Here is a 13,505-nt window from a genome sequence, read left to right on the forward strand (position 1 = left end):
AGCCAACAAAAATGTGGAACACCGAAAAGATGGTGTTGTATATGCTGGGCCCTGCCATGCTGGCAAAACTTACCTCATCCAAGAAGTGAGCCAACACTTGATAATACCCAGGGCATTTCCAGGTCTCATTATGTGAACCTTGAGTGAACTGCATAAGACGTTTTGCTGGCGAAGCACAACAATGGTACAACTCCATCATCATGCGGGGAGGTACCAGGGAGTCAGCCTGGCCCGAGAGGAACAACGTTGGCACTACCACTCGGCACATTTTGTATTTAGACAGGTACTGTGGAGACACAGAAGATAGCATTTACAAATTAAAAATATTGTTGTTCTCAAATGTTATTTTTTGTTGTATTTTAACACACAGGCTGTTACCCACCAAGGCAGGGTGACATGAAAATGAAAAAAAGAAAACACTTTCATCATCACTCACTCCAACATTGTCTTGCCAGAGGTGTGCCAGTATTACAGCTCAAAAACTGCAAAACATCTCCACAAAAAACACTAAAACTGCATGGATCTTCTAATATACTGACAACAAAGACTACTCAGCTTGAAATGTGAAAAAAAAAAAAAACATCCTGAAGGAATGTGTCATAAAAAGAAAGATACAATAATAGAATAATTCTCAAGGAGATATACAAGCCATCTTATTAGCAGAATATAAACTAACCTTATTCTTGTGACACCAGTGAGGTAATTTAGCAAGAACTTTCACACCAGAGAAGAGCACCTTGGCCATATCTGGTATAGATGTAAAAGTATTTTCAATCACCACTCCTGCCACTCTGCTGCTGATCTCTGTCCGGCTCACACAGTCCACGGCCACTGCTCCACCTCAAAATTTATGTTCTTCTGTTAGTCACTGCTCAGTTCATAATAACTTCTTTACCTAACAATGCTATGCTCATTCATGGAACACCATACCCTAATATACAAGTGAAAAGGGCTGGGTTTGATTAGTACCTGAGGTACTGAAGCAAATTTTTGGGTAGCTTTGAGAAAAAGTTGGACAAATAGGTGGGTGGGAATGGTTGGTTTTGAGAAGAACCTGCCTTGTATGGGAGAGTAGGTTTACTGCAATGTTCCTCCATTCTTATGTTCTTAATGGAAAAAGCTTCAGTCACTTCTAGAGTGATCAGGGGTTACAGGAATGAAACATTGTCTAATAAATATGTCTTAGTGTTTGCTAACATGTCTTTCTAAACCAATTTGTCAATATCTATTACCAAGGTTTATTTTTATTATTTTATTATTAACACAATGGCCATTTCCCACCAAGGCAGGGTGGCCCAAAAATGAAAAACTTTCACCATCATTCACTCCATCACTATCTTGCCAGAGGTGTGCTTACACTACAGTTATAAAACTGCTACACTAACACCTCTCCTTCAGAGTGCAGACACTATACTTCCCATCTCCAGGACTCAAGTCCGGCCTGCCGGTTTCCCTGAATCCCTTCATATACATTACCCTGCTCACACTGCAACAGCATGTCAAGTTTATACCAGTATATGCATTTATAACAATGATACCTAAATACTGCATAATACCTCATTACCTCTTATGCCTCAATCCTTTGAAGAAACTCCTATACGAACCAACCACGTCATATTTTTCAGAATTTCAGGTGCTCCTTTCTTTACGATGGGGTTATGTTCTGATGAACCCATAGCAAGTGTAAACAAACGAGACACTTGTGGAACATTTGGGTATCTTTATTCCAAAAATGTTTTGCCATGCAGTGGCTTCTTCAGTCCAATGCAGAGAAAGGTGGAAGAGGAGTTTGAAGTAATCGGTCCCTTGACCTCGAACTGAAGAAGCCACTGCTTGGTAAAATGTTTCCAGAATAAAGATACATAAATGCTGCACAAGTGTTTCATTTATGAACTCATCGTAAAGTGAAAATATCCCAAGTTGAATATGATAAATAACTACTGTTATTGAATAATAAATAAACAAATAATTACTGTAACTAAATACCAGTACGCATTTAAAAGTAAATAAATGAATAAAAGTTTATCCTATCAATAAATGTACAGTACAGAATGTGTATTGCTATTCCACCATCGTAAAGTCAAAATATTGTAAGTCAAACCACAGTAAAGCAAGAAGCATCTGTATGACTCACTAGGGTCATACAGTGCTGCAAGTACAGTTTTAAAGATTCACTGTCAATGAGAGATACAAGTATGTCATGTATAATAAATCATAAAAAATTTCTTACCTAATGATCTACCAAATACTATTATTTTATTTTGATCTATATCTGATCTTGTCTTGAGGTAGGATATAGCAGCTTGAGCATCAAGATAAAGCCCTTCTTCAGAGGGTGTGCCCTCGCTCAGTCCATAGCCACGGTACTCCAACAACAGCAGGTTGATGCCAAGCCATCGATACATTCCATATACATTGCTTAGCCTGTACATGTATAAAAATCATTAAATCAGAATAAAGTACAGCATAATGGGTAATTCCAGAAGAGATCAACTATTTTTTTTTAACAATGGCCATTTCCCACCAAGGCAGGGTGATCTGAAAAAGAAGAAACACCTTCATCATCAATTACTCCACTGTCTTTTCAAAGGCACACCTACACTACATTTCAAAAAAGATAGGGGTGGGGTTCAAACCTAAGGAGAACGGTCTTAAAACTTCAGGCTAGGCCAGGCCAGCTGGCCGAGAGGCTTATGCACTGACCTGCAGTTTTAAGACTTACTTGTCATGGGTTAAAACCCCACTCATTCTGAGGTTTAATAAAAGATAAAAAATAATACTGTTCCACTACCACCTCAATTTTGCTGAAACACTTTTGGGCAGTAGTTCCCAAACTTTTTTTTAAGGCCATGTAACTCCTTACACACTGAGTCAACACACTCACCATTACCTTTGCTACTTGAACTTAATGTGTTCACAATCATATGAATCATGATGTACCTCCATTACCTTCATTTTACAAATGTCATGTATTTACAGCTGCACTAAAGGGTAATTAGGCATTTTTCAAACAGCCAATTCCATGGCATCTTATATGAATGACAATGGAAAATAATAAGACTTATGGCATTCACCCCAGCAAATGTAAGATTGGGGAAGAGGCCAGAAGACCAGACACAGTACAAATTCAGAAGATTGAAGCTGTAGACCTCACTCAGAGCAAAAGACTTAGGGGTGAGCACAGTTCCCAGCATGTTGCCAGAATTGACGAGTAAGGCACACGTGGAACAGTCGAGTATCTTTATTGTTGAAAAGTTTCTATTACACAGTGGCTTCTTCAGTCAAATACAGAGGCAGTAGTGAAATGATGATGATGATGTAATTAGTCCATCAACCTTGGAGAAATAGTATTGAGGTAGTCAGCCCTTCAGCCTGGAGAAGAGCAGCTCCATGGTCTGGAATGATATGAAGCTGCAGCATGAGAATGGGGTCTTAAATCCTGTCAAAGGTGAGGTGGAAGATCTTGAAGATATTGCAGGGGACAGAATTCACTGGTAGAAACAGGAAGGTAAGAACTGATAAGCACTGAAGCACTGCCATTTTCAGCATATGTTCCCAGAGACTCGCATCAACCAAATAGTCTCTGAAGCCAATATTCATCTGGCAAATCTGCGAGTAGTTTTCAGGAACCTCAACAAAGACATTCTGGCCTCTCTATACAACATATGCCAGACCCATCTTGGAGCATGCAGCACCAGCACTGAACCCACACCCGAGAAAGTAGAGGTATGCAACAAGACTAGTTTCAGAACTAAGGGATATGAGCAACAAATTATTATTACAATCAAAACAAAGTACTAAACTATGAGCTACAAAGAAAGATTAATGAAATTAATTTAATGACAATGGAGGACAGAAGGACCAAGGAGACATAATAACATACAAAATATTCAGAGGAATTGATAGGGTAGAATAGGACAGGCTACCGAGCCACAGGGATGTCGAAGTATTTCCTCAGTCTTAGGATAGTCTGGATGTGGAATGACCCTGATGAAGACAGGCTCCATACATTTTAAGAGCAGGTGTGATAGTGCCCACAAGACTAGCAGGGAGTGAATCTGGCAAGGGACAATTTGAGAGGTGGCGTGAGGAGCCAGGACTCGATCCTTGCAACCATATATGGGCGAGTACATAATTGAAAGTATAGTATCTCTTGCAATGTATTAAAACTTCTGCACACAGATGGTTAACTTTCATGATAAAGAATACAATATTATTTACTTGGATTTTAGTAAAGCTATTGATAAGAGTATCACACAATACCCTTTAAAAAAAATGCACAAACTCACCTATGACCCAAATTCCCTGCATTGCCATGAAAATAAACAAAGGTTGGTGCAGACTTCACAGCCATGGAATCCTGCTTGACAAAAACGGCATGAAGTTTGGTCCCATCACGTGCATACAAAAACAGGTTCTCTGATGGCAAGCCAATAGAGGAGGGAGGTTGCACTAACACGCGAGAGTCCGGGGGAAAGTTGGGCCAATAGACAAGCAGGTCGCTGATCTGGTAAACTACTCCTGCAGGTAAAATATCTTAATGTGAGAATGCCAAGTTGACAAATATGAAGGAAAATAATGAGAGATATAAAATTATAATAGTAAACTGTGAATAATTTACCAAATGATTAATACTGTAATACACAGATCAGAATTATTTATTATTCTGCTGACAGTTTCAATTTATATTATTTATAAATAAACATTAATACATATTGTACATAAAATCAAATTCTGACAAGAGCTGAACTGTTTCTTTATGGATATACAAAACTAAACGCCATTTTTTTCTTTCTCACCTGAGAAGGCAAAGAGAAGGAGAACAAAGGCCAGGAATCCTCCATACAGCCAGAAAAGTACAAATATTAAAATAATCACTGTTCCAGATGTAAACCAAAATTTCCTCATCACCGTCAGTACCAGCCCAGCTACAAATTTGATTACTGCAAAGTCCGCTTTCTGCTTTGGGGTCATCTCATCTTCACAGTCATGGTGATGGTGGTGGTGGCAGACTCTTGGCCGTGGCGGCGGGTTGGGCGGCAAGCATGACTGCCCGCTCTCTAGGTCACTCGAAGCCATACCGATGGACCTAACCATTTATGTTAGGAATACACTTTACAGAGATTTAGAAAAGGCAGTTTATATAGACTTTCCTGTAGCACAAAGTCTTTACTGTCATAATTCTATCTCTTAATTTTGTTGGCTTTAATAAAATTTCTTCCTAATTTATAACAAGGTTGAGTTTCTGCCAAGAATGTTTCCATGACAATCACTTAAAAAATTCTTCTTGAAGATGCAGGTGAACCTGAAAACAAGCAGCTCTTAGGGGATTCCATTCCTGAAAAACAAGAGCATTTATTATGTTTAGTAAAGGGCTGCATAAATAACAAGGCAACAAAAAACATAGTACACATAGCAAGACCCCCGTATCAACAGATTCAGTATCCGCGGTTTCAGTTATCCACAGTTTACTGTGGCCCAGAAACAACACAACAGTGATGTTGTGTTCACTTCAATTAGTACCAGGACCAGGTTAAGCTTTAGGGGTTGCAGCTCAGGGGTCTCCAGAAATTAAGCAAAAAGTGTGCACAGTTACTGCGCCAAGTTTATAATTGTAGCACACTGCCAAAGATTTTACCACTAGCAAACTGCCTTGGTTATGCATAACTGTGTTAGTCTAACTGTTTTTAACTGCTGCTTTTGTGTATTCCCTCCCCCACCATCTACTATTACACTATAGTAACTATTACCCAGGTACCTATTCACTGCTAGGTGAACAGGGGATCTCAATGGAAATAAGTCATTTTGTCTGACTGTCTTGGGTTATCATAGGCAAGTTACACACATGTTTAACCATGTATGATAATTGTACATATGTGTACTTGTACCTAAATAAACTTACTAATGGAAATTTGTCTGAACGTCTGGCCCAGCCGGGTAATCAAACTACGACTGGAACATTATTGTAAATTCAAAAAAATATGATAAAGAAATTATTGAAGACAGGTCACCACGAGCACAGTTCTATCCTGTAGCTGCCTAGGATAACCCAAAGAAAAGTCAGACAAAGTGACTTACTTCCATTGGGGTCCTTGAACACGTACTTCCCCATATGGACCAAGTACAATACATTCAAGGACCTCAATGGAAAGAGAGTCACTGACTTTTTGGGTTATCCCAGGTAATTTACACATGTTACTATGTATGATAACTGTACTTATGTGTACCTGTACAAAAATAAACTTACTTAAACATTGGTAATAACAGGTCACGTACAGTACTTACTTTCAACATCTAACATAGTACTGATATACAAAATACACATATTATAATGACTTAACCCAGAATATCCCTCCAAATCCTCAAGAAGATATATTTTCAACAGAATCCTTATATTGTTTTTCATTAATTTAGATAAATATGTATAGATTCCCAGCACAGAAATATTAAAGCCATCTCTGCACTCACCACTTCCCAGCCTTCTCTCCTCTCCTCTGTTGGCTTATATCTCTCACAGTCACTAATAACCAGCTGTCTCTCGGCTCTCCAGGTTCTTATTAATCCCACTGGAGGAGAAAAAAGGCCATTACAAAAAAATTTCCTTCTTCCACACGGCAGATTTGTTTTGTTTTGAAGGATCAGATGATATAATAAAGGTGTGAGTAAGCCAGAACCTGAAGCTAAACTAGACAAAAGAGAATCTAGAACCTTTATCTTATAGGAGATTATTCTATTATAATATCCCGTATCTTACTTATATAGAATTCAATACTTTCTTTAATATTTTCCTGCACTTATGGCCACCCCAGTGACTGCTCACACTTGTAAATATTTAACTTTTAAATGACGCAATGTAAACTTAAATTATGAAGATAAATATGATGATAAATATTGGGAGATTAACGAGGCTGTTAAGGATGATTTAACAGGTATATTCACCAATTCGCTGGTTTACTTGTCGCTCGTTGAACGTCATGAGAGGCAATGACCTGCTGACATGTTGACGGGGAAGAGCTAAACTCTTAGGGGTCAAACAGCTCGGTAATTATGGATGTCCAGCCCTTTTGAGTTTTACTGTAATTTATTACTAAAAATGTCCAATATTAGGTTGTTGTTTTGATGGACAGATTTCGTTCGGATTTTCGTTCGGATTTTTAACCCCGGAGGGTTAGCCACCCAGGATAACCCAAGAAAGTCAGTGCGTCATCGAGGACTGTCTAACTTATTTCCATTGGGGTCCTTAATCTTGTCCCCCAGGATGCGACCCACACCAGTCGACTAACACCCAGGTACCTATTTGCTGCTAGGTGAACAGGACAATAGGTGTAAGGAAACGTGTCGAAATGTTTCCACCCGCCGGGAATCGAACCCGGGCCCTCCGTGTGTGAAGCGGGAGCTTTAGCCACCAGGCCACCGGGACACTGATTTATGTTGTATAAATCCAAAGAATGTAACCAAAAATAACGAAATTCAACCAAAAATAATGAAATTCAACCTAAAATAACGAAATTCAACCTAATATAACGAAATCCAACCTAAAATAACGAAATTCAACCTAAAATAACGAAATTCAAACTAAACTTTGGGTAACTTAACCTTACTCCGCCAGCGGTGTATACTCGACTAGAGCGTCTTTGTCTATGCTCGTGCTGTTTGGCCAAGAGTGTCAATACTAGACGTTGATTGGCCCTCACGTCCTGCACGTCCCAAATATATTTTTTTTTTCTAATGTCTTGCAAAATAACAACTTCCACAAGAATTAACAAGCTGTGTCAGGGTATAGACATGATGCAATGTTCCGTAGCTGGGTTGGTAGCGCACTCAGCTCACACACTGAGGTACGTGGTTCGATCACCGGTACACCATACCCCCGGCCGGGATTGAACCCGCGGTCATAGAGTCTCAAAACTCCAGCCCGTCGCGTTAGCCACTAGACCAGCTAGCCACAATAAGATTCATCCAACTAGGTATATTTCTACACCATAGGAAAGTTAGCACAGGCACCTCTGTGACCACAAATGCAAGTTTTTACAGACGAATCTGGTCTAGTGGCTAACGCGACGGGCTGGAGTTTTGAGACTATGACCGCGGGTTCAATCCCGGCCGGGGGTATGGTTTATTTGCAATCGTGTCATTACGATTTCTTGAATCACCGGTACGGTTGAAAACATCAGGACGTGTTTCCTTAGGTCACCTGCTGTCCCTGTTTACGCATCAGTAAAATAGGTACACAAGTGCTAGTCGACTGGTGTGAGTTGCATCCTGGAGACAAAATTGACCTAATTTGCCCGAAATGTTCTGCGTAACATGTGGCTTTCAGCTAGGCCTATATTCCCTGTACATGTACTTGTAAAAATAAATTATTATTATTATAGTGTACTGCTTGTTCATGGTTGTGAAGGCTGGTATATCAAGCGGGATTATTGTTATAATAAAGAAGTGCTAAACCACAAGGGCTATACAGCGACATCAAGCGGGAGTAGAATAAATTAGCTGTGAGGTTGTCACACCAACGTATGTCCTGGCATCATGAAGGAAGCCTAGGTCGCTAGGCACATAATGTTGGTAGGATTGTTTGGTCCACTGGTTTAGAGCGTCGTGAATTTTGACTTGCTTCCCACGAGGAGGACTAAAACAACATGGGTTCAATCCCCCGGCTAGCCACAGTGTGTTATTGCTTAATACCACTTGTTCCTGGTTGTATTGATGTGTATAGTGCATTGTTCCATTATAACATGTGTATTGTACCATTACAGCATATGTATAGTGTATTGTTCCATCATAACATGTGTATAGCTTTGTTCCATTATAACGTGTACACTGTATAGTTTTGTTCCATTATAACGTGCATACAGTGTATTGTTCCATTATAAATACGTGTACAGTGTATAATTTTGTTCCATCCACTATGACATGGTTTTGGATGGTCGCTCCTGCTTCTCAAACTCCTGGACCACTATGACATAGTCTTGGATGCTCTGGAGGACAAACAGAATGCAGTTGTCGTATACACAGACTTTGTGACAGCCTTCGACAAATGGTGTAATATCACACAAAATGCGTGATAAAGAAATATCAGGAAGAGTGGGTAGATGGATCTATAACTTCCTGTCAAATAGAACACAAAGAGCAATAGTAAACATAGTACGGTCAGTGGCGGCTACAGTGAGATTAGTTGTTCCACAAGGTGCAGTATTTCCTCCCATCTTTATCCTTATCCTCATATCTAACATAGAGATGTAAGCCACAGCACCGTGTCCTCTTTTGCTGATGATACCAGAATTTGCATGACAGTATCATCCATTGACTACACTGCAAATCTCCCAAGTCTTTAAATGGGTCTCAAAAAATAATATGAAGTTCAATGAAGACAAATTTCAATTATTCCGCTATGGAAAACGCGAGGAAATAAAAACTGGATCGGAATATAAAACAAATTCCAGCCACACAATAGAACGGAAAACTAATGTGAAAGACCTGGAAGTGATAATGTCAAAGAATCAACTTGAAAAGATCGCAACGATGTATCTACCACATGTACTAGGAAAATGATATGATAATGAAAACCTTCAAAAGTAGGGATTCCAAGTCATTGATGATCCTCTTCAAATCGCTTGTTCTCTCTAGGCTGCAATATTGATGTACACTAACGGCCCCTTTCAAGGCAGGCGAAACTGCAGACTTGTAGAATATTCAGAGAACTTTAACTTCACGTTTAAGTACAATAAAGCACCTCAATTGCTGGGAAGTCCCCTGACCTGCGCTCCTGGAACGCAGGCGAGAAAGATACACGAAAATATACACTTGGAAAATCCTAGAGGGACTAGTCCCAAATCTGTACACGAAAAATTACTCCCTACGAAAGCAAGACTCAGTAGACGATGCAGCATCCCCCCCAATAAAAAGCAGGGGTGCCACAAGTACGATTAGAGACAACACAATGTCAGGGGCCCAAGACTGTTCAACTGCCTCCCAGCATACATAGGGGGATCATAATAAACCCCTGGCTATCTTCAAGAGGGGCTGAATAGATACCTAAAGTCAGTAGCTGATCAGCCGGGCTGTGGTTCGTATGTTGGTTTAAAAGCAACAGCTTGGTTGATCAGGCCCTGATCCACTGCGAGACCTGGTCACGGACCTGACCCTGGGGGCGTTGACCCCCTAAACCCCCTCCAGGTATCCATAACGTAGGTTTAATCAGTACTCGGAAGGACATGGAAAAACAGAAGTGATATGAACCATACAAAAAGTGTTTTATTTTTATAATTTACAAAGTATTGTGAAGTTACTCACATCACTAGACACGGGAATTATTATTACTCTCCTCCGTAACTTATTACTATACACTTTATTATTCTGCTTTAATATTAATTACCAGACATTGCTATCACATTATTATTCTGCTCTTGTGAGTATCAATAAATATTAATGATCACTATACATGGTTACTATATTACAGTGTTCTTATATATATATATATATATATATATATATATATATATATATATATATATATATATATATATATATATATATATATATATATATATATATATATACATTAATTTTCTTACCAGGTTCCTAACTCGCATTTTTTTATGGTGTGTAAATACTAGTATTTTGTTTATGTTAAGTGAGGTTAGCCTCGGCTAACAAAGGAAGATGCCGACACGTCTGGCAAGGCGGTAGTCGAGGCGTAACTGAGGTCGTTGTATTATAGTGACCTCGTTGGCTTAAAGGAGACGTGGTATACATAAGGGGGTCACTTAACACTAAATGCAGGTCACACTATCATTGTAAGCTGTTAAATAGTCATAATTAATTATATCTATCTTTATATGTATAAGGAAGGTCACAATTCATGACGGAGGTCACGTCAGAGTAGAGAGAGTACATCAGAGTAGAGAGCCACGTCAGAGTAGAGAGGTAACGTCAGAGTAGAGAGGTAACGTCAGAGTAGAGAGGTCACGTCAAAGTAGAGAGGTCATGTCAGAGAGAAGTCACGTCAGAGGAGAGAGCACGTCAGGGTAGAGGTCACGTCAGAGTAGAGAGGTCATGTCAGAGAGAGGTCACGTCAGAGTAGAGAGCACGTCAGGGTAGAGAGGTCACGTCAGAGTAGAGAGGTCACGTCGGGGGACAGCAGTGATACTATCAGCTCTTCACTGGGGATACCTTGATGCCGGTGAAGGGCTCGTGATTCCAGGAATTGGAGCTACCGTCCCGTTCCTCGGATCACACATGACTCACTCATACTCCCCCCCCCCAGGTAAAATGACTCCTATCATTCCTATGGATAACTTGAATACAATAATAATAATAATAATAAAATATAATTACTACTACTACTACTACTACTAATAATAATAATACAAATAATAATAATAATAAATAATTACTACTACTACTACTAATAATAATAATACAAATAATAATAATAATGATATAATTACTACTACTACTAATAATAATAATAATAATAAGATATAATTACTACTACTACTAATAATAATAATAATAATACAAATAATAATAATAATAAGATATAATTACTACTACTACTACTACTAATAATAATAATACAAATAATAATAATAATAAGATATAATTACTACTACTACTACTACTACTACTACTACTACTAATAATAAAGATATAATTACTACTACTACATCGACACCACGCCTAACCCTTCTAGGGCAGGGTAGGTGCCTGAGAGAGTGATCGACACCATGGCCAGCCCTTCTAGGGCAGGGTAGGTGCCTGAGAGAGTGATCGACACCATGGCCAGCCCTTCTAGGGCAGGGTAGGTGCCTGAGAGAGTGATCGACACCATGGCCAGCCCTTCTAGGGTAGGGTAGGTGCCTGAGAGAGTGATCGACACCATGGCCAGCCCTTCTAGGGCAGGGTAGGTGCCTGAGAGAGTGATCGACACCATGCCTAACCCTTCTAGGGTAGGGTAGGTGCCTGAGAGAGTGATCGACACCATGGCCAGCCCTTCTAGGGCAGGGTAGGTGCCTGAGAGAGTGATCGACACCATGGCCAGCCCTTCTAGGGTAGGGTAGGTGCCTGAGAGAGTGATCGACACCATGGCCAGCCCTTCTAGGGCAGGGTAGGTGCCTGAGAGAGTGATCGACACCATGGCCAGCCCTTCTAGGGCAGGGTAGGTGCCTGAGAGAGTGATCGACACCATGGCCAGCCCTTCTAGGGCAGGGTAGGTGCCTGAGAGAGTGATCGACACCATGGCCAGCCCTTCTAGGGTAGGGTAGGTGCCTGAGAGAGTGATCGACACCATGGCCAGCCCTTCTAGGGCAGGGTAGGTGCCTGAGAGAGTGATCGACACCATGCCTAACCCTTCTAGGGTAGGGTAGGTGCCTGAGAGAGTGATCGACACCATGGCCAGCCCTTCTAGGGCAGGGTAGGTGCCTGAGAGAGTGATCGACACCATGCCTAACCCTTCTAGGGTAGGGTAGGTGCCTGAGAGAGTGATCGACACCATGGCCAGCCCTTCTAGGGCAGGGTAGGTGCCTGAGAGAGTGATCGACACCATGGCCAGCCCTTCTAGGGCAGGGTAGGTGCCTGAGAGAGTGATCGACACCATGCCTAACCCTTCTAGGGTAGGGTAGGTGCCTGAGAGAGTGATCGACACCATGGCCAGCCCTTCTAGGGCAGGGTAGGTGCCTGAGAGAGTGATCGACACCATGCCTAACCCTTCTAGGGTAGGGTAGGTGCCTGAGAGAGTGATCGACACCATGGCCAGCCCTTCTAGGGCAGGGTAGGTGCCTGAGAGAGTGATCGACACCATGGCCAGCCCTTCTAGGGCAGGGTAGGTGCCTGAGAGAGTGATCGACACCATGGCCAGCCCTTCTAGGGCAGGGTAGGTGCCTGAGAGAGTGATCGACACCATGGCCAGCCCTTCTAGGGCAGGGTAGGTGCCTGAGAGAGTGATCGACACCATGGCCAGCCCTTCTAGGGCAGGGTAGGTGCCTGAGAGAGTGATCGACACCATGGCCAGCCCTTCTAGGGCAGGGTAGGTGCCTGAGAGAGTGATCGACACCATGGCCAGCCCTTCTAGGGCAGGGTAGGTGCCTGAGAGAGTGATCGACACCATGGCCAGCCCTTCTAGGGCAGGGTAGGTGCCTGAGAGAGTGATCGACACCATGGCCAGCCCTTCTAGGGTAGGGTAGGTGCCTGAGAGAGTGATCGACACCATGCCTAACCCTTCTAGGGTAGGGTAGGTGCCTGAGCCCGAGCCTTTAGCTCATAAGACTGTCATTCCCATTTGCCCCCTTGGGGCGGGGATGGCAGACCAGAGAGGCCTAGCTTGTGGTTAGGCCTGGGGACAGTTGGTCCCATAGATGAGGAGGTACTCGTGCCTCCTCCCATGGGAAACTTAGGTCTCAGACACTCCCTAAAGAGGGAGCCAAGGCCGGGCCACCACTTGGAAAAGGCCCGGGCCGGGAGAATACCGGCGAATATTTAATAAGAATAATGTAAAAGAGAGTCAG

At 41.6% G+C, this 13,505-nt stretch overlaps 1 protein-coding gene across 3 annotated transcripts in view; it reads right to left on the minus strand.

The window, feature by feature from the left end:
• Nucleotides 1-11,292, minus strand: part of LOC128698558 (protein ABHD13) — a 29,636-nt gene extending 18,344 nt beyond the window's left edge. The window contains exons 1-7 of one of the 3 annotated variants that reach the window (XM_070103792.1): nt 10,575-11,292; nt 6,469-6,566; nt 4,800-5,338; nt 4,290-4,521; nt 2,231-2,424; nt 677-840; nt 74-286 (exon numbers count right to left, since the gene is read on the minus strand). In XM_070103792.1, coding sequence (XP_069959893.1) covers nt 74-286; nt 677-840; nt 2,231-2,424; nt 4,290-4,521; nt 4,800-5,097 — 1,101 coding nt within the window. In that variant the 5' untranslated portion in view covers nt 5,098-5,338; nt 6,469-6,566; nt 10,575-11,292. Of the gene's footprint in view, nt 1-73; nt 287-676; nt 841-2,230; nt 2,425-4,289; nt 4,522-4,799; nt 5,339-6,468; nt 6,567-6,939; nt 7,076-10,574 lie in introns of those variants that run through there. The other 2 variants (XM_053790835.2, XM_053790837.2) reach the window with 2 other exon arrangements.
• Between the last annotated feature and the right edge of the window lie 2,213 nt (nt 11,293-13,505).

The sequence above is a fragment of the Cherax quadricarinatus genome, chromosome 88, assembly GCF_038502225.1.
Source record: "Cherax quadricarinatus isolate ZL_2023a chromosome 88, ASM3850222v1, whole genome shotgun sequence".
In the NCBI taxonomy this organism is placed as follows: Eukaryota; Metazoa; Arthropoda; class Malacostraca; order Decapoda; family Parastacidae; genus Cherax; species Cherax quadricarinatus.